We start from the raw sequence: 19,390 nt of genomic DNA, 5'->3' as shown, positions 1-19,390 counted from the left end.
CAAAGGGAAAAACAGTCATTCATACACAGTAGAAAAGCAGCTCAAATTATGAGAGAGAGAGCCACAAACTTGAAAAACAGGAAAAATTAAAGAATGAAAAGGCCTTATACCTCAACATTATTGGTGAAAAACTATGTGGTTTCATAATCACCTTGATCCCAAAAAGTAGAATATTCAAGGAAAGATGCTTGTGAATTAATTGAATTTTAATTTATTTAAATCGATTCAGCAATGAACTGGAGCAGATTGTGTTATATAACAGCATCAAAGACAGGCAGGAAAGGAGGCACCATTCCTGGGAGACAGTCATCAAACAGATGATGCCTCATGAACAGCAGTGGTATGAAGGATATGGTTTTCAGATCCCAGAATTGTAAATTCAAGTAATCTGAAAACTTTTAGAGAATGATTTAATTAATCTGAAGAAATTGCCAAACATTAAAATGAGAAAAAATCTGTGCTAATACAGCTCCTAAGAAGTGCAAGAGGAAAGATACTATAACTGTAGATAAAGATTTAGGGGACTTGTAACTACAAAGTGAAATAGATGACTCAAATGAGGAGATGACTAATTATGTATTCTAGTTTGTTATCTTCCAGAATGCCATATACCAGAAACAGAATGGCTTTTAAAAGGGGGAATTTAATAAATTGCAAGTTTATAATTCTAAGGCTGAGGAAATGTCCCAATTAAAGCAAGTCTATAAAAATGTTCAAATTAAGGCACCAACAAGAGGTTACCTTCATTCAAGAAAGGCTGATGAAGTTCAGGGTTTCTCTCTCAACTGGAAGGGCACATGGTGAACATGGCAACATCTTCTAGTTTCCTCTCCAGACCTCTTGCTTCATGAAGCTCCCCTGGGGCGGCTCTCCTTCTTCATCTCCAAAGGTCGCTGGCTGATGGACTCTCTGCTTCTCATAGCTATGTCATTCTCATGCTTTCTCCAAAATGCTTCCTCTTTTAAAGGATTCCAGTAAAGTAATAACCACCTGGAATGGGTGGAGTCACATCTCCTTCTATTCAAAAGTTCATATCCACAATTGGGTGAGTCACATCTCCATGGAGATAACCTAATCAAATTTCCAACCTACATTATTGAATAGGGATTAAGAGAAATGGTTGCTACCACAAGATTAATTAGGATTAAAACATCTCTTTTCTAGGGTACATAAATCCTTTCAAATCAGCACATTGTCTTTGTTTGCGTTTAAAATAAATAATTGAAGAGGGTGGGCCACCATGGCTTAACAGGCAGAGTTCTCTCCTGCCATGCCAGAGACCCAGGTTCGATTCCCGGTGCCTGCCCATGCAAAAAAATAAATAATTGAAGAACTTCAAGTTATACTCATTGAAGATTATTTATATTGCCTAGATGTATGATTTGCTATTACAGCTTTCTTTACATGAAGAGACTCCCATTTGTAGTTTCAAAAATGATGTTACGGTTTTTACTTTAAAACCAAGGTTGTTTTATCATGTATATTACAATGTTAAGGTAGGTATAAAGTGATCTACAAAACCCATTGTTCTAGTTTGCTAGCAGTCAGAATGCAATATACCAGAAACAGAATGGCTTTTAAAAAGGGGAATTTAATCAGATGCTAGTTTACAGTTCTGAGGCTGAGAAAATGTCCCAGTAAAAGCAAGTCTATAGAAATTTCCAATCTAAGGCATCCAGGGAAAGATACCTTGGTTGAAGCAGGCTGATGAAGTTCAGGGTTTCTCTCTCAAGTGGAAAGGCACATGGCAAACACAGTCAGGGCTTCTCTCTCTCATCTGGAAGGGCACATGGTGAACACGGCGCCATCTGCTAACTTTCTCTCCTGGTTTCTGGTTTCATGAAGCTCCCCAGGAGACATTTTCCTTCTTCACCTCCAAAGGTTGCTGGCTGGTGGACCCTCTGCTTCGTGGTGCTGCAGCATTCTCTGCTCTCTCTGAATCTCTTAATCTCCAAAATGTTTCCTTTTTTATAGGACTTCAGAAACTAATCAAGACCCACCCAAATGGGTGGAGACATGTCGTCACCTAATCCAGCTTAACAACCACTCTTGATTAAATCACATCTCCAGGGAGATGATTTAATTACAGATTCAAACATACAGTATTGAATAGGGATTATTCTGCCTTTATGAAATGGGATTTTGATTAAAACATGGCTTTTCTAGGGGGCATACTTCCTTTCAAATCAGCACACCCATTTAACCTGAATTTCCAGGATGGTTAATATAAATGAGGACAAAAAGTATTTTAATTCTTTATCTCATGTTCACTGGCAACTGCCTAACCTCACATTTTTGGGCATGGAAAGCATTCTGTTTCTAAAAAGGTCCTGTGGATACTTCTGCAACTGTGTTGATAGCAGTGCTATCTTTCAGTATTAGTGTCACACTAATCCTCTTAAAGATTAAACCCATTTTATTTTCTAGTAAAATAGGGGAAAATATCATGCTGAATTCATATAAGTTGATGGATTTTACATTAATCATATTTACTGTCTTCTCAGTTAATTGGTTAAAAGAAAACACTTAATCTCTTCACTTTTGACAAAGGAGATAAATGATTTCAGGGTATGTCCTGTTGATTGTATATTATTCCCTTCTTCCTCATTGAGAAAAATTGTTTTTCTTTGTAGATTCATAGCTAAATTGGTCATCTAGGCTGGTGCATTTTGTTTTGCATTTAATGGTGCATTTTGTTTTTTCCTCTATGAGATAAGTTAAATGGACATATAACTCATTGTTCCAAGTATCAGAAAAAATGTAGATGTGGTAGAATGTTCTTCATGGAGTTCATTATATGCAACATATCTTTTAGTCTATATTCTATAGGAATGATGGAATCATATTTGAGTATTTTCTAGAAAAGAGAAATGTTATATGAGGTTAACCAGATGTTAACTAAGTCTTATTTACAATCTAAAGTGTTACAATTTTTTATTTTTGAAAATTAAAAATAAAATTTGTTCACACATTAAAAAAAGATGAGGGGAAGATTAAAATATTTTCAGACCAACAGTCACTAAGGGAATTTGTGACTGAGAAATTGGCTGTACAAGAAATACTAAAGGGAGTACTAGAGGCAGATAGGAAAAGACAGGAGAGACAGGTTTTCAGAAGAATGTAGAAATGAAGACTATCAGTATAGGTAAAAAGAGAAAAAAAAAAGATATGTACAAAGTCCAAAAAAACAAAAGGTAAAAGAAAGTACTGCCTTTCCAGTAATAACATTAAATGTTAATGGATTAAACTCTCCAATAAAAAAACAAAGATGGCAGAATGGATTAAAAAAAAACAGGACCCATCTATATGCTGTCTATAGAGGACTCACTTTAGACCAAAGGACAAAAGATACTGAAAGTGAAAGGTTGGAAAAACATATTTCGTGCAAACAACAACCAGAAAAGAGCAGGGGTAGCTATACTACCCCTGTCTAATATTTGACAAATTAGACCTCTGTCATAATAGTGGGGGACTTCAATTCCCTGTCCTCATCAATGGATAGAACATCTAGATAGAGGATCAAGAAGGAAACAGAGATTTTGAATAATACCATAGATGACCTAGACTTAACAGATATTTACAGAACATTACACCCCACAATAGCAAGATACACATTTTTCTCAAGTACTCATGGATCATTCACAAGATAGCCCATATGCTGTGTCACAGTGCAAGTCTCAATAAATGTAAAAAGATTGAAATTATACAAAATACTTTCTCAGATCACAATGGAATAAAGTTGGAAATAATAACAGAGAGAGGGCCAGAAAATTCACAAATATATGGAGGCTAAACAACACACTCTTAAACAATCAGTGGGTCAAGGAAGAAATTACAAGAGAAATCAGTAAATATTTCAAAGAAAATGAAAACACAGCATATCAAAATTTATGGGATGTAAAAAAGGCGGTGCTGAAGGTAAATGTATTACCCTAAATACCTATATTAAAAAAGAAGAAAGAACAAAACGCAAGGAATTAAGTATTCATCTAGAAGGACAACAATGAGATATCATCTCAAGCACCCACTGAAATGGCCATTATCCAAAAAAAAAAAAAAAACAAAATGACAAGTGCAGGAGAGGATGTGGAAAAAGAGGCACACGTGCCCACTCTTGGTGGAAATGTCAAATGGCGCAAACCACTCTGGAAGGCAGTTTGGCAGTTCTTCAGGTTCTTCAGGAAGCTAAATGTAGAATTGCCATATGATCCATTACTAGGTATATATTCAGAGAAACTGAAGGCAAAGACACAAATGGACATTTGCACACTGATGTTTATAGCAGCATTATTTACAATTGGCAAGAGATGGAAACAGCCCAAACGGATGAGTGGCTAAAGAAGCTGTATACACATACAATGGGATATTATGCAGCTGTAAGACCGAATAAAGTCATGAAGCATGTAACATGGATGAACCTTATTATGCTAAGTGCAATTAGCCAGAAACAAAAGGACAAATACTATATAGTCTCACAAATATGAACTAACATTGAGTGAATTTTGAGAGTTAAAGTTAAGAACACAGGTTATCAGGAGATAGAAATAAGGTGGAGATTGGGCATTTGGTGCCGAAGGAGTACACAGTGTGAAACTGGACTGATTGTAAAAATTCAGAAATGGATAGCACAATAGTGTCTGATGGTAGCACAGTAATATAAGTATATTAGATGAAGCTGAATGTGAATATGGCTGAGGGAGAAGGGCTGGGGGCATGTATGAAACCAGAAGGAAAGATTAGAGGATAAAGACTGAGATGGTATAACTTAAGAATGCCTTGAGTGGACAATAATAGTGATTAAATGTACAAATATAAGAATGTTTTTGCATGAGGGAGAGCAAATGAATGTCAGCATTGCAAGGTGTTGAAAATGGGATGGTAAATGGGAAAATATACTATCAATATAGTCAACAGTAACTTTGTAATACGCTTCCACTGCGTGTAACAAAGGCATTATGCCAAAAGTAAATGTCAACAAGTGGGGGATATGGGTGCTTTAGTTTGCTGCCTGCCAGAATGCAATGTATCAGTTACGGAATTGCTTTTAAAAAGGGGAATTTAATACGTTGCTAGTTTACAGTTCTAAGGCCGAGAAAATGTCCCAATTAAAACAAGTCTATAGAAATGTCCAATCTAAGGCATCCAGGGAAAGATACCTTGGTTCAAGAAGGCCAGTGAAGTTCAAGGTTTCTCTCTCAAGTGAGAAGGCACATGGCAAACAGGGTCAGGGTTTCCTTTCATCTGGAAAGGCAGGTGGTGAACATGGCATCATCTGCTAGCTTTCTCTTCTGGCTTCCCTTCACAGAGCTCCCGAGGAGGTGTTTTCCTACTTCATTTCCGAAGGTCGCTGGCTGATGGACTCTCTGCTTCTTGTGGCTATGTTCTGCTCTCTCTGAATCCAGTAAACTAATTAAGACCCACCTAATCCAGCTTAACAGCCACTCTTGACTGAGTCACATCTCCAGGGAGATGATCTAATTACAGTTTCAGATATACAGTACTGAATAGGGATTAGAAGAAACAGCTGCCTTTACAAAATGGGATTAGGATTAAAACATGGCTTTTCTAGGGCACATACATCCTTTCAAACCAGCACATTCCACCCTCTGAATCCTAAAAAAGACATGTTTCTCCCATATATAAAATACATTCATTCCATCACAATATCAGAAATCCTTAAATAATTTCACTAGCAATACAAATAAAATACAAAGTTAGAAACAGTAAAAACTCCTATCAAAGTTAGTTGCAGGCATGATCTGTTCTAAGGCAAAGTTCTCTGGCTCTGGACCTATAAAAACTCAAAACAAGTTACTTGCTGCCAACATACAAAGGAGGAACAGTCATAGGATACATATGCACATTTCCGTAGGGAGGAAGGAACACAGGGGTCACTGGACCCATACAGTTCAAAAACCACAGGGCAAAGTTCATTAGATTTCAAAGTCTGAGAGTCATTTATCTCCAGGGCTTTAGAAAGCGCTAGTCCCACCCTTTCCAAAGGCCTGCGCAGAGGCCTGCCTCTCTCCAAATGCAACGTTGGGGGACACTGGGGAGATCACCTTTTTCTCAGCTCCACCCTTTCCAAGCATCGGGGCTGCACTTGGGCTCTCTGCCATCTCCAGGGCACATGCTCAACCCCTCCAAGGCCTGAGGTGGCACGACTTTTCCACTGCTACAAGGTGGAAGGTCCACCCTCTGCCTTTGGGGCGAATTCACCCTCTCCACATGCTTGGGTGGGTCCAAGGCTCTCCTGGCCCAAGGCTTCTTGACTTAAGACCTCAGCCTCCATGGCTTTGCCGCTGAAGTTATTTTTCCTCCAACATGTCCCTTCTCTGTCCCTCTCAGTTCTGACTGGCAGTGATTTTGTTTATACAGATCCCACAACACTCTTGTTGGCTTTCTATGTAGTGGCCTCAGATCGTGCCCATCAGACATAGGAGTTTCCACAAATCCTTCCTGGATAACTCCATGTTCGATCCTGGTTTCCTCTGAAATGGCTGGCTGATTCCACATTTGGTTAAATCCTCATGCATGGCACTACTCCCTGGGGTCTCCTTTTCTGGAGGCCCAGAATTTTCCAGAACTTCAGTTTCTGGTTTCTTTGTACCCAAGAGTTCAGTTCTCAGCTTATCTATTTCCTGTCGCATTTCACTATAAGCTGCAAGGAAAAACCAGGCTGCACTTTCCACATTTAATTTGGAGATCTCTTCTGCTAAATATCCAAAAGTTCATGGCTTTTAAAATCTGCCTTCCAGCTGAAGCCACTAGTCAATTTTGCCAAATTATCTGCCATTTTGAAACAAGGATCACCTTCCTTCCAGTCTTCAGTAATATATGCCTCATTTCTATGTAGAGTGTAGTCAGAGGTATCTTTAGAGTCTTCTACCAACAGTCTTTTCAAAGCATTCTAGGCCTTTTCTATCAAGCTCCTTACAACTCCTCCAAAATCTTCCCCTTATCCATTAAAAAAGCCATTCCGGCATATTTGGTATTTACAAACCACAGCAGCACCCCACTCCTGGTAGCAAAGGGGAAGGGATATGGATTCTTTACAGAAGGAAAGGAAATGTCTTCATATAGATTTGGTGGCAAAGGCATGGCTATGTGATTATACCAGGAACCACTGATTTTTTACTTAGGACATCTGCACATTGGTGTTTATGGCAGCAATGTTCACAATTCGCAATGAATGGAGGGGGTCTAAGGGATCAATGGCTGAGGAATGCAGGGGGGAACTATGGTGTATTTATACAGTGGACTACTGAGCGTCTACAAGAAGGGATGAATTAAGTGGGGCAAGATGGTGGCATAGTGAGTTGTGGAATTTAGTTCGTTGTGGTGACAGCTAGTAAATAGCCAGCAACCGTACGGAACAACTGCTGGTGGACTTCAGTGACCAGACACACATTGTATAAGAGTCTGGAATAAGTAGAAAGGCTGTCTCCTAAGCCACAGGCAGGGCAGGTTGGTTCCTCTAGGAGAAAGGAAACAGAATTTACGAGTAGCAAGGAATTCGCTCAACCATGCTCCAGTTGCAGAAGTAATTAACAAATTCTGACTGAAAACAGGATCCTAGCATAGATAAACCTGGAGTAAACACTAAAGGAACCAGTAGGTGAAAACTACTGGCAGAGAGGGGGCAGTGCTGACAGGAAAAAATAAACAGGCTTTTTGAGTTAGCACAAAATACTAGAAAAGGGCTGGACCCTAAGAAAAGGGGGCACATAGAGCCTAGGGACACATTGAACTACATACCAACTCTAGCTCCTGATTGGCAAACCCAGGGAGCTGGGGTCTGACTCTGAAAGGATTTTTTTTTAACTCCTTAACAGCTCATTAATAGAACTGAAAGCACTCTCAGGCTCCAGTGCTGCCCCAGGCAAGGGTGGAATTAAGGCATGTCTAAGTGACAAAGTAACTAGGTGGATGGGTAAAATTCCCTAAATGGTATATCTTCCCCAAGAGAAGGTGGGCAAGTCCCAGCTCAAGGTCAGGCCCCAGGAGCTGGAAAACAGAAGCATGTAAGCCTGCCTACTACCTCGGCCTCTGTCTCAACCACAACACTGGCAGGGAGAGGCTGCTGAAATTAAAGGCACCACATCAATTTATGCAGTATTTGCAATTCGCAGTGGTTGGAGATAGCCTAAGAGTACAACAGCTGAGGGAGGGATGGGAGAACTGTGTTGTGTGTGTGTGTATGTGTGTGTGTGTGTGTGTGTGTGTGTGTGTGTGGGATTACTAAGTGACCGCAAGAAGGAATGAGGTTGTAAGGCATGCAACTAGGTGAATGAACCTTAAGGATTGTATGTTGAAAGAATGGCAGAAACAAAAAGACATATTATCATGCATCACTCATATGGGCTAACTATAATGTACAAACTCAGAAAATTGAAGTCAAGAGCGTGGGTTATCAGGTTGGGGCCTGTTGTAAAGGGTCCTAAATTGTAAGCTCTTAAAGCAGTCACATATATTCAGGAGGTGTAACTGTTATTTCTAAATTCTGACATACTAAGCTATTAATATATAACCTGGTCATTCCCTGAAACGGCAAGTATATATGTGACAACTGAGACTCAGACTTAGAGCGTTGAAGCTGTGAAAGTCGTATTACCCCATACAGCAACTGTTTATAAAGTTGAAAAAGGGATCTGACTTTGACTAGAGATGTGAATGAAGCTGATCTTGATAGGACTAAGGTAAATCAGAATACAGAGTAAAAGATGATATGGTCCATATTTTATAACTTCAACCTCTGTGTGAGACCAAGGGGAGAGATGTTTATTTTGTGCAAAATTTATACTTTTGGTAGTCCATTATCTAATTTAACTTGTATAGTCAGTTTATTTAGATACATAATTATGTGGAATCTTGAATAGGGTATGAGAGCTTGTTTGTTTGTACAGGTCAGTGTGAATCCCTTATACATCCCAAAGTAATTTGGGCAGTGAATAAAAAAGTATTTGCAAAGCCCACTTGGGGGACTGGGGAGAAAGGAGGAAATTTTTAACTTCACCATCTGGGGAATTTCTGATATTCTCACAAGCAATGAAGACAATCAATTCCATAGGCTGTGCCCTCAATCTTTGGTTCGTCCCTGTGGAACTTATTCCTGCAAACAATAGGCTAAGCCTACTTAAAATTATGCCTAAGAGTCACCCCTAGGAAATTTCTTTTGTTGCTAAGATGTGGCCTCTCTCTCTAAGCCAACTCAGCAAGTGAACTTACTGCCTCCCCCACACACATGGGACATGACTCCCAGGGGTATAAATCTCCTAGTGTGGGACAGAACTCCCAGGATTTGCCAGGATTGAGAAACCCTTCTTGACCAAGAAGGAAGATAGAACTGAAACAAAATAAATTTTCAGTGGCTGAGAGGTTTCAGAGTCGGGAGGTTATCCTGGAGGCTATTCTTATGCATTATAAAGATATCCCTTTTTAGTTTATAGTGTACTGGAGTGGCTGGAGGAAAGTACCTGAAACTGTTGAGCTGTGTTCAAGTAGCCTTGAATCTTGAAGATGACTGTATAACAATATAGCTTTTACAGTATGACTGTGTGAGTATGCAAATCTTTTGTCTGGTACTCCTTTTATCCAGCATATAGACAGATGAGTAAAATAAATAATAAGGGGGGTAGGGGGTAAAATAAATCAGGGAGATTGAAATATTAGTGGTCAGAGAGAGGGAGGGGTTAGGGGTATGTGATGTATGATTTTTTTTTCTTTTTTTTAATTTATTTTTCTGAAGTAATACAAATGTTCTAAAACTGATCATGGTGATGAATACACAACTCTGTGATGTTATCGTGAGCCTTTAATTGTACACCATGTATGTGTGTGAAGATTTGTCTGTAAAAATATTTAATAAGTAAATAAATAAGGGGGATAAAGAGAAAAAAATGGTAAATTCAAATGCTGGTGGTCATTGGGGGGGGTAAGAGGTATGGGATGTGTGAGTTTTTTCTTTTTGTTTCTTTTTCTGGAGTAATACAAATGTTCTAAAAATGATCATGATGATGAATATACAACCATGTGATGATATTGTGAGCCACTGATTGTGTATACTTTGGATGGACTGTGTGTGTGTGTGTGTGAAGATATCTCAATAAAAATATTTTTTTAAAGTCAACTTTATGCATAAAGTGAAATTACACAATCTGTTGGTTCCAAATTTTAGGAAAATGGTGTACACTCTGAGATAACAACTCATTCTAACCCTTTGTACACTCCACTAGTGGTGGTACCAGTTCGTAATCCTTAAAACCCACTACTCCGAAGATGGCGGCTTAGTAAGACGCGCGGATCTTAGTTTCTTCTCCAGGACACCTACTAGGGGAGTAGAAACGATACAGAAAGCGCCCAAAGCCACAACAGAGATAAAAAAGACAGCGTACCCCATCCTGGAACGGCTGGCTGGCTGAGAGAAGCAGCTCGGGTGAGATCGCAGAGGCGCGCGGGCCTTACCGGGCGGGGTGGCAAGCGGCCGGAGTTACTCCCTTTCCCCTTCCCGGGCCGGCTGGGAGAATTGGAGAGGCGGTCCCCTGAAACCGCCGCGGCTGGCGCCCACACCACGCGCAGCCCCCGGACCAACTGAGAGAATTGGATCGGAAACCCCCAGGCCGCGGAGAACGGTGACGGGTGGGGGAGGCCCCTTCCAAACCCGTGACTCCCGGGGAACGTGCACTCTCCCGGGCGGGCTGCTGCCGCTGGCGCCCTCCCGCCACGCTTGTTGCCCAGGGCCGACTAGGAAATTCGGACGGGCTCTTTCCCTGGCTGCGGCGACCAGCAACCCTCCCTGCGTTCGGACCCCGGCCGGCTCAAGCCGCTTCGGCTAGCGAACCCCCAGGACGGCGAGAGTTTTCCAAAGTTTAAGGTCCCACAGCACCTTTTACTGGGGGGACCCGCAGACAAACGTGTGCCACGAGCGCCACCTACTGGGCAGGATAAGAAAAACAGAACCCAGAGATTTCACAGAAAAATATTACAACCTTGCTGGGTCCAACACCAAGAGAAATCTGAATAAATGCCCAGACGCCAGCAGCAGAAGATAACTGTCCACGTTCAAAAGATTGAGAATATGGCTCAGTCAAAGGAACAAACCAATAGCTCAAATGAGACACAAGAGCTGAGACAACTAATGCTGAATATACGAACAGAAATGGAAAACCTCTTCAAAAATGAAATCGATAAATTGAGGGAGGACATGAAGAGGACATGGGCTGAACATAAAGAAGAAATAGAAAAACTGAAAAAACAAATCGCAGAACTTATGGAAGTGAAGGATAAAGTAGCAAACATAGAAAAAATAATGGATAGCTACAATGATAGATTTAAAGAGACAGAAGATAGAATTAGTGATTTGGAGGATGGAACATCTGAATTCCAAAAAGAAACAGAAACTATAGGGAAAAGAATGGAAAAATTTGAACAGGGTATCAGGGAACTCAAGGACAATATGAACCGCACAAATATACGTGTTGTGGGTGTCCCAGAAGGAGAAGAGAAGGGAAAAGGAGGAGAAAAACTAATGGAAGAAATTATCACTGAAAATTTCCCAACTCTTATGAAAGACCTAAAATTACAGATCCAAGAAGTGCAGCGCACCCCAAAGAGATTTGACCCAAATAGGCATTCTCCAAGACACTTACTAGTTAGAATGTCAGAGGTCAAAGAGAAAGAGAAGATCTTGAAAGCAGCAAGAGAAAAACAATCCATTACATAGAAGGGAAAGCCAATAAGACTTTGTGTAGATTTCTCAGCAGAAACCATGGAAGCTAGAAGACAGTGGGATGATATATTTAAATTACTAAAAGAGAAAAACTGCCAACCAAGACTCCTATATCCAGCAAAATTATCCTTCAAAAATGAGGGAGAAATTAAAACATTCTCAGACAAAAAGTCACTGAAAGAATTTGTGACCAAGAGACCAGCTCTGCAAGAAATACTAAAGGGAGCACTAGAGTCAGATGCAAAAAGACAGAAGAGAGAGATATGGAAAAGAGTGTAGAAAGAAGGAAAATCAGATATGATATATATAATACAAAAGGCAAAATGTTAGAGGAAAGTATTATCCAAACAGTAATAACACTAAATGTCAATGGACTGAATTCCCCAATCAAAAGACATAGATTGGCAGAATGGATTAAAAAACAGGATCCTTCTATATGCTGTCTACAGGAAACACATCTTAGACCCAAAGATAAACATAGGTTGAAAGTGAAAGGTTGGGAAAAGATATTTCATGCAAATAACAACCAGAAAAGAGCAGGAGTGGCTATACTAATATCCAACAAATTAGACTTCAAATGTAAAAAAGAGACAAAGAAGGACACTATATACTAATAAAAGGAACAATTAAACAAGAAGACATAACAATCATAAATATTTACGCACCGAATCAGAATGCCCCAAAATACGTGAGGAATATACTGCAAACACTGAAAAGGGAAATAGACTCATATACCATAATAGTTGGAGACTTCAACTCACCACTCTCATCAAGGGACAGAACATCTAGACAGAGGATCAACAAAGAAATAGAGAATCTGAATATTACTATAAATGAACTAGACTTAATAGACATTTATAGGACATTACATCCCACAACAGCAGGATACACCTTTTTCTCAAGTGCTCATGGATCATTCTCAAAGATAGACCATATGCTGGGTCACAAAGCAAGTCTTAACAAATTTAAAAAGATTGAAATCTTACACAACACTTTCTCGGACCATAAAGGAATGATGTTGGAAATCAATAATAGGCAGAGTGCCAGAAAATTCACAAATACGTGGAGGCTCAACAACACACTCCTAAACAACGACTGGGTCAAAGAAGAAATTGCAAGAGAAATTAGCAAATACCTCGAGGCGAATGAAAATGAAAACACAACATATCAAAACTTATGGGACGCAGCAAAGGCAGTGCTAAGAGGGAAATTTATTGCTCTAAATGCCTATATCAGAAAAGAAGAAAAGGCAAAAATTCAGGAATTAACTATCCATTTGGAAGAACTGGAGAAAGAACAGCAAGCTAACCCCAAAGCAAGCAAAAGGAAAGAAATAACAAAGATTAGAGCACAAATAAATGAAATTGAAAACATGAAAACAATAGAGAAAATCAATAAGACCAGAAGTTGGTTCTATGAGAAAATCAATAAGATTGATGGGCCTTAGCAAGATTGACAAAAAGAAGAAGAGAGAGGATGCAAATAAATAAGATCAGAAATGGAAGAGGAGACATAACTACTGACCTCACAGAAATAAAGGAGGTAATAACAGGATACTATGAACAACTTTACGCTAATAAATACAACAATTTAGAGGAAATGGACGGGTTCCTGGAAAGACATGAACAACCAACTTTGACTCAAGAAGACATAGATGACCTCAACAAACCAATCACAAGTAAAGAAATTGAATTAGTCATTCAAAAGCTTCCTAAAAAGAAAAGCCCAGGACCAGATGGCTTCACATGTGAATTCTACCAAACGTTCCAGAAAGAATTAGTACCAATTCTCTTCAAACTCTTCAAAAAAATCGAAGTGGAGGGAAAACTACCTAATTCATTCTATGAAGCCAACATCACCCTCATACCAAAACCAGGCAAAGATATTACAAAAAAAGAAAACTACAGACCAATCTCTCTAATGAATACAGATGCAAAAATCCTCAATAAAATTCTAGCAAATCGTATCCAACAACACATTAAAAGAATTATACATCATGACCAAGTAGGATTCATCCCAGGTATGCAAGGATGGTTCAACATAAGAAAATCAATTAATGTAATACACCATATCAACAAATCAAAGCAGAAAAATCACATGATCATCTCAATTGATGCAGAGAAGGCATTTGACAAGATTCAACATCCTTTCCTGCTGAAAACACTTCAAAAGATAGGAATACAAGGGAACTTCCTTAAAATGATAGAGGGAATATATGAAAAACCCACAGCTAATATCATCCTCAATGGGGAAAAATTGAAAACTTTCCCCCTAAGATCAGGAACAAGACAAGGATGTCCACTATCACCACTATTATTCAACATTGTGTTGGAGGTTCTAGCCAGAGCAATTAGACAAGAAAAAGAAATACAAGGCATCAAAATTGGAAAGGAAGAAGTAAAACTATCACTGTTTGCAGACGATATGATACTATACGTCGAAAACCCGGAAAAATCCACAACAAAACTACTAGAGCTAATAAATGAGTACAGCAAAGTAGCAGGTTACAAGATCAACATTCAAAAATCTGTAGCATTTCTATACACTAGTAATGAACAAGCTGAGGGGGAAATCAAGAAACGAATCCCATTTACAATTGCAACTAAAAGAATAAAATACCTAGGAATAAATTTAACTAAAGAGACAAAAAACCTATATAAAGAAAACTACAAAAAACTGCTAAAAGAAATCACAGAAGACCTAAATAGATGGAAGGGCATACCGTGTTCATGGATTGGAAGACTAAATATAGTTAAGATGTCAATCCTACCTAAATTGATTTACAGATTCAATGCAATACCAATCAAAATCCCAACAACTTATTTTTCAGAAATAGAAAAACCAATAAGCAAATTTATCTGGAAGGGCAGGGTGCCCCGAATTGCTAAAAACATCTTGAGGAAAAAAAAACGAAGCTGGAGGTCTCGCGCTGCCTGACTTTAAGGCATATTATGAAGCCACAGTGGTCAAAACAGCATGGTATTGGCATAAAGATAGATATATCGACCAATGGAATCGAATAGAGTGCTCAGATATAGACCCTCTCATCTATGGACATTTGATCTTTGATAAGGCAGTCAAGCCAACTCACCTGGGACAGAGCAGTCTCTTCAATAAATGGTGCCTAGAGAACTGGATATCCATATGCAAAAGAATGAAAGAAGACCCATCTCTCACACCCTATACAAAAGTTAACTCAAAATGGATCAAAGATCTAAACATTAGGTCTAAGACCATAAAACAGTTAGAGGAAAATGTTGGGAGATATCTTATGGATCTTACAACTGGAGGCGGTTTTATGGACCTTAAACCTAAAGCAAGAGCACTGAAGAAGGAAATAAATAAATGGGAACTCCTCAAAATTAAACACTTTTGTGCATCAAAGAACTTCATCAAGAAAGTAGAAAGACAGCCTTCACAATGGGAGACAATATTTGGAAATGATATATCAGATAAAGGTCTAGTATCCAGAATTTATAAAGAGATTGTTCATCTCAACAACAAAAAGACAGCCAACCCAATTACAAAATGGGAAAAAGACTTGAACAGACACCTCTCAGAAGAGGAAATACGGATGGCCAAGAGGCACATGAAGAGATGCTCAATGTCCCTGGCCATTAGAGAAATGCAAATCAAAACCACAATGAGATATCATCTCACACCCACCAGAATGGCCATTATCAACAAAACAGAAAATGACAAGTGCTGGAGAGGATGCGGAGAAAGAGGCACACTTATCCACTGTTGGTGGGAATGTCAAAGGGTGCAACCACTGTGGAAGGCAGTTTGGCGGTTCCTCAAAAAGCTGAATATAGAATTGCCATACGACCCAGCAATACCATTGCTAGGTATCTACTCAAAGGACTTAAGGGCAAAGACACAAACGGACATTTGCACACCAATGTTTATAGCAGCATTATTTACAATTGCAAAGAGATGGAAACAGCCAAAATCTCCATCAACAGAAGAGTGGCTAAACAAACTGTGGTATATACATACGATGGAATATTATGCAGCTTTAAGACAAGATAAACTTATGAACCATGTAATAACATGGATGGACCTAGAGAATATTATGCTGAGTGAATCCAGCCAAAAACTAAAGGACAAATACTGTATGGTCCCACTGATGTGAACGGACATTCGAGAATAAACTTGAAATATGTCATTGGTAACAGAGTTCAGCAGGAGTTAGAAACAGGGTAAGACAATGGGTAATTGAAGCTGAAGGGATACAGACTGTGCAACAGGACTAGATACAAAAACTCAAAAATGGACAGCACAATAATACCTAATTGTAAAGTAATCATGTTAAAACACTGAATGAAGCTGCATCTGAGCTATAGGTTTTTGTTTTGTTTTGTTTTGTTTTGATTTTACTATTATTACTTTTATTTTTTTCTCTATATTAACATTCTATATCTTTTTCGGTTATGTTGCTAGTTCTTCTAAACCAATGCAAATGTACTAAGAAATGATGATCATGCATCTATGTGATGATGTTAAGAATTAATGATTGCATGTGTAGAATGGTATGATCTCTAAATGTTGGGTTAATTTCTTTTTTTCCGTTAATTAAAAAAAAAAAAGAAAAAAGAGAAGGGATAATTGGAGATGAAGGGATACAGACTGTACAACGGGACTGGATATAAAAACTCAGAAATGGACAGCACAATACTACCCAATTGTAATGCAATTATGTTAAAACACTGAATGAAGCTGCATGTGAGGTATAGGTTTTTTGTTTTTGTTTTTTTTTCTTTCTATTATTATTTTAATTCTTATTCTGTTGTCTTTTTATTTCTTTTTCTAAATCGATGCAAATGTACTAAGAAATGATGAATATGCAACTATGTGATGTTATTAAGAATTACTGATTGTACATGTAGATTGGAATGATTTCTAATTGTTTTGTTAATTCTTTTTTAATTAATAAAAAAAAAAAAAAAAAAACCCACTACTCCCATCATGGTTTTCTCTTTGCCCCATTGCCTTTTCCAATTAGTCCTAGCTTCTAAATCTAAAAGACAGAAACCAGCAATAGTACTCCCTGTTTTCATATACTTAGGGATTTTACTACTAGCACATCATTCATTCATAATTAAACAATTATTTTCTGGGTACTTAATATAAATCTAAGACTACCCTTGCTACCAAGAATACAGCAGTGAACAGAATAAAGTTTCTGTCCTCAGGGAGCGTATATTTTAGCTTTTAAGTCTTAGAAGGTTGTTAATTCCAACAGAGTACCTTCCAATATTGCTTTCAAATGGAATGCTATTCTTTATAATCATTGTTCTTAATCACTAATGAATGACTTTATCTATGGCTTATATTTTGATAACCTTCAACTTTTTATCTTCAGCTCCCACTCCTGTCCAGAGTTCCATTTTATGTTTTCAGATGCCCATTTGAGCATTCTTAGCAGATGTCAGTATATTTAAATGTGACCTTGGCTCCCATGATGAAAGCTGTCATCTCTTTCTAGGTTTCCTGTATCCGTTAATGGTACCATTTATCCAAGCTTGTCTCCTCCAAGTTGTCCTTGACTCCCAACCTCTGTGTACTCATATCCAGTCCATTATCAAGCGAATTGATTTTATCTCCTAAATATCCCTCAAGGGCACCAATACTTTCCTGTTCTCACTGCCTTAGTTTATTCCCTCAGAACCCTTTACCTGAACTATAGAAAAATACCCTCTCCCTGACTTCCCATCTCTGTTCTCTCCATTCTGTCCTCCATAGTCTTCTTTTTTTTTAAGACATAATTCTGGTTGCTCCATTCTCCTGCCTAAAGTTCTGTGGCTGAGTATACACAGCTTGAATTCTATAGCTTTATATGGCACATGAGATACTTCATGATTTAACCCAACCCTTATCTTCCACCACACACCTTGTGTTATAGCCACAGTAAACTAGAAGACTCAGTCTCTGTATTTATATCTTTGCACAGTCTTTTCTATCAGTCTCCTACTCTAAAATTCAAGGCCTAACTTAAATGTTACCTATTTTATGCAGGCTTTAGAAATCCCTGAGCAGATAGTTGCTTCTTCCTCTTTTCGCTAAGTATTTTAGACACTCTTCTGTGGTGCTTTTCACATCACATTGCAACTACTAATTTTTTTCATGTCTTTCTCCAATGGAAGTTTCAAGCAGCCCTCTTTATCCTATGAGTTCCTTGAAGACTTGGAATATACTGAATTCACCTCTGATTTTCTGGTTACTTGGAGCATTTCAGACTGAACATTTGCTTCATTGTTTTCCACCAATCAACTTATATTCAATTGAATGTGGTTTCATGTTTTGTTTTGGTTTTTTTTGATCTGTGAAGAAAGATTACTTCTAAAATTTCTTCAGTGTTTGGTTAGTCCCCACAGTCAGTTGACTCTCTTTTGTAAGTCTCCTTTTCTTGTATTTCTCAATAATGCACTTACTATCAATAAGTATGTAGATAAAAATATTCATTTTGAGCAGTTATAATATTCATACTTCTAATGTTATATTTAGTTGTTTATTCTAAAGAGTTCATTTGTAGTACTTTAAAACGAAAGTTTCTACAGTGAACTATAATCTAAATTATACTATCTATAATTAATATAATTAATTTCTAGGGTTCAGCTGCACGAATGGACCATGAAACAGCCAGTGTTTTGAGTTCTAATAGTACTCACTCTGCTCCTCGAAGGCTGACAAGTCATCTGGGAACCAAGGTAAGAGAAGATTACAAACCCACGTTGCTAATACTATGAATACTTTAGTAAAAACATTCTTTATATATGTGTATACACTTAAATTCCAGTAGGAGAATTCTGTCTCCTAAAGAAATGGCGTCATTTTATACTAAAAACCATAAAGAGAAAATGAAGATTATAAAAAAGGTCAGATTCACTAGTTTTTTATACTTTTCTAGCCATATTTTCCTCTTCTTTATTGGCTCCAGCCAATTTGGTTTACTCTCTGCTTCCTGAACAAACCCTGTGTTTCTCCCTTTATGCTTTGCCTGTACACCTCCACTTTCTACCCCACCACAAAATGGCTGACAGAATCCTTGCCATTCTGCAGAGGATTGGGCTTTACTAATTTATAAAAAATTTTCTGATTCCCAAAGTCCCCTTATCTCCCCATGCAATCCACCTCCTGTGAATCACTAAAAGTGTGCATGATACTCTTGGGAGAACATATCTTTACATGTTACCTCACTTTTGCAGCATCTAGTACAGTGGCTGTACATAATGAGTGTTTAATAAATATTCATTGATAAAAATTAAAAAACAAATATTCATTGAAATGGATGAAAAATTGTTGAAATTGAATGTTATCTGATGCTAATAAGTGGCTTTCCTGGGATATTTTAGCTATTAGCAAATATTTTAGGACCATGTTTCTTTAGGACCATTTAAAAAAAAATGAGTTTTTATTGTTGTTTTAAAACTGGAGGCTTTAGTATCATATTGACAAAGATGATCTAGTATTACTAAATAATATATTTTCAGTTAAATAGAAATAATTCCATTGTTTTCACAGCATACTCTGTATTTTTCTTTAGTCTAAATAATATAACAGCTCTTAGGAAAAGCATTACTGAAATAACTAATGTTGATTTAAGAAATGAATTTTAGGGCGAGGCACAGTGGCTCAGCAGGGAGAATTCTTGCCTGCCAT

At 38.1% G+C, this 19,390-nt stretch overlaps 1 protein-coding gene, 1 long non-coding RNA gene and 1 pseudogene across 25 annotated transcripts in view; 2 read left to right on the top strand and 1 right to left on the bottom strand.

Moving 5' to 3' along the window:
- LOC143665501 (uncharacterized) overlaps positions 1-19,390 on the bottom strand; it is a 79,207-nt gene that overhangs the window by 15,680 nt on the left and 44,137 nt on the right. The window contains exon 3 of the long non-coding RNA XR_013167020.1: positions 742-2,857. This is a non-coding gene — a long non-coding RNA (uncharacterized LOC143665501). The remainder of the gene's footprint in view (positions 1-741; positions 2,858-19,390) is intronic.
- Positions 1-19,390, top strand: part of APC (APC regulator of Wnt signaling pathway) — a 220,943-nt gene that overhangs the window by 178,620 nt on the left and 22,933 nt on the right. For all 24 annotated transcript variants that reach the window (XM_077138965.1, XM_077138963.1, XM_077138959.1 and 21 more), the window contains one exon: positions 18,340-18,438. In XM_077138965.1, coding sequence (XP_076995080.1) covers positions 18,340-18,438 — 99 coding nt within the window. The remainder of the gene's footprint in view (positions 1-18,339; positions 18,439-19,390) is intronic.
- Positions 33-4,636, top strand: LOC143665754 (translation machinery-associated protein 16 pseudogene; annotated as a pseudogene).

Source organism: Tamandua tetradactyla, chromosome 21 (assembly GCF_023851605.1).
Source record: "Tamandua tetradactyla isolate mTamTet1 chromosome 21, mTamTet1.pri, whole genome shotgun sequence".
NCBI lineage: Eukaryota > Metazoa > Chordata > Mammalia > Pilosa > Myrmecophagidae > Tamandua > Tamandua tetradactyla.
This window is presented reverse-complemented; position numbering and strand designations above follow the sequence as displayed.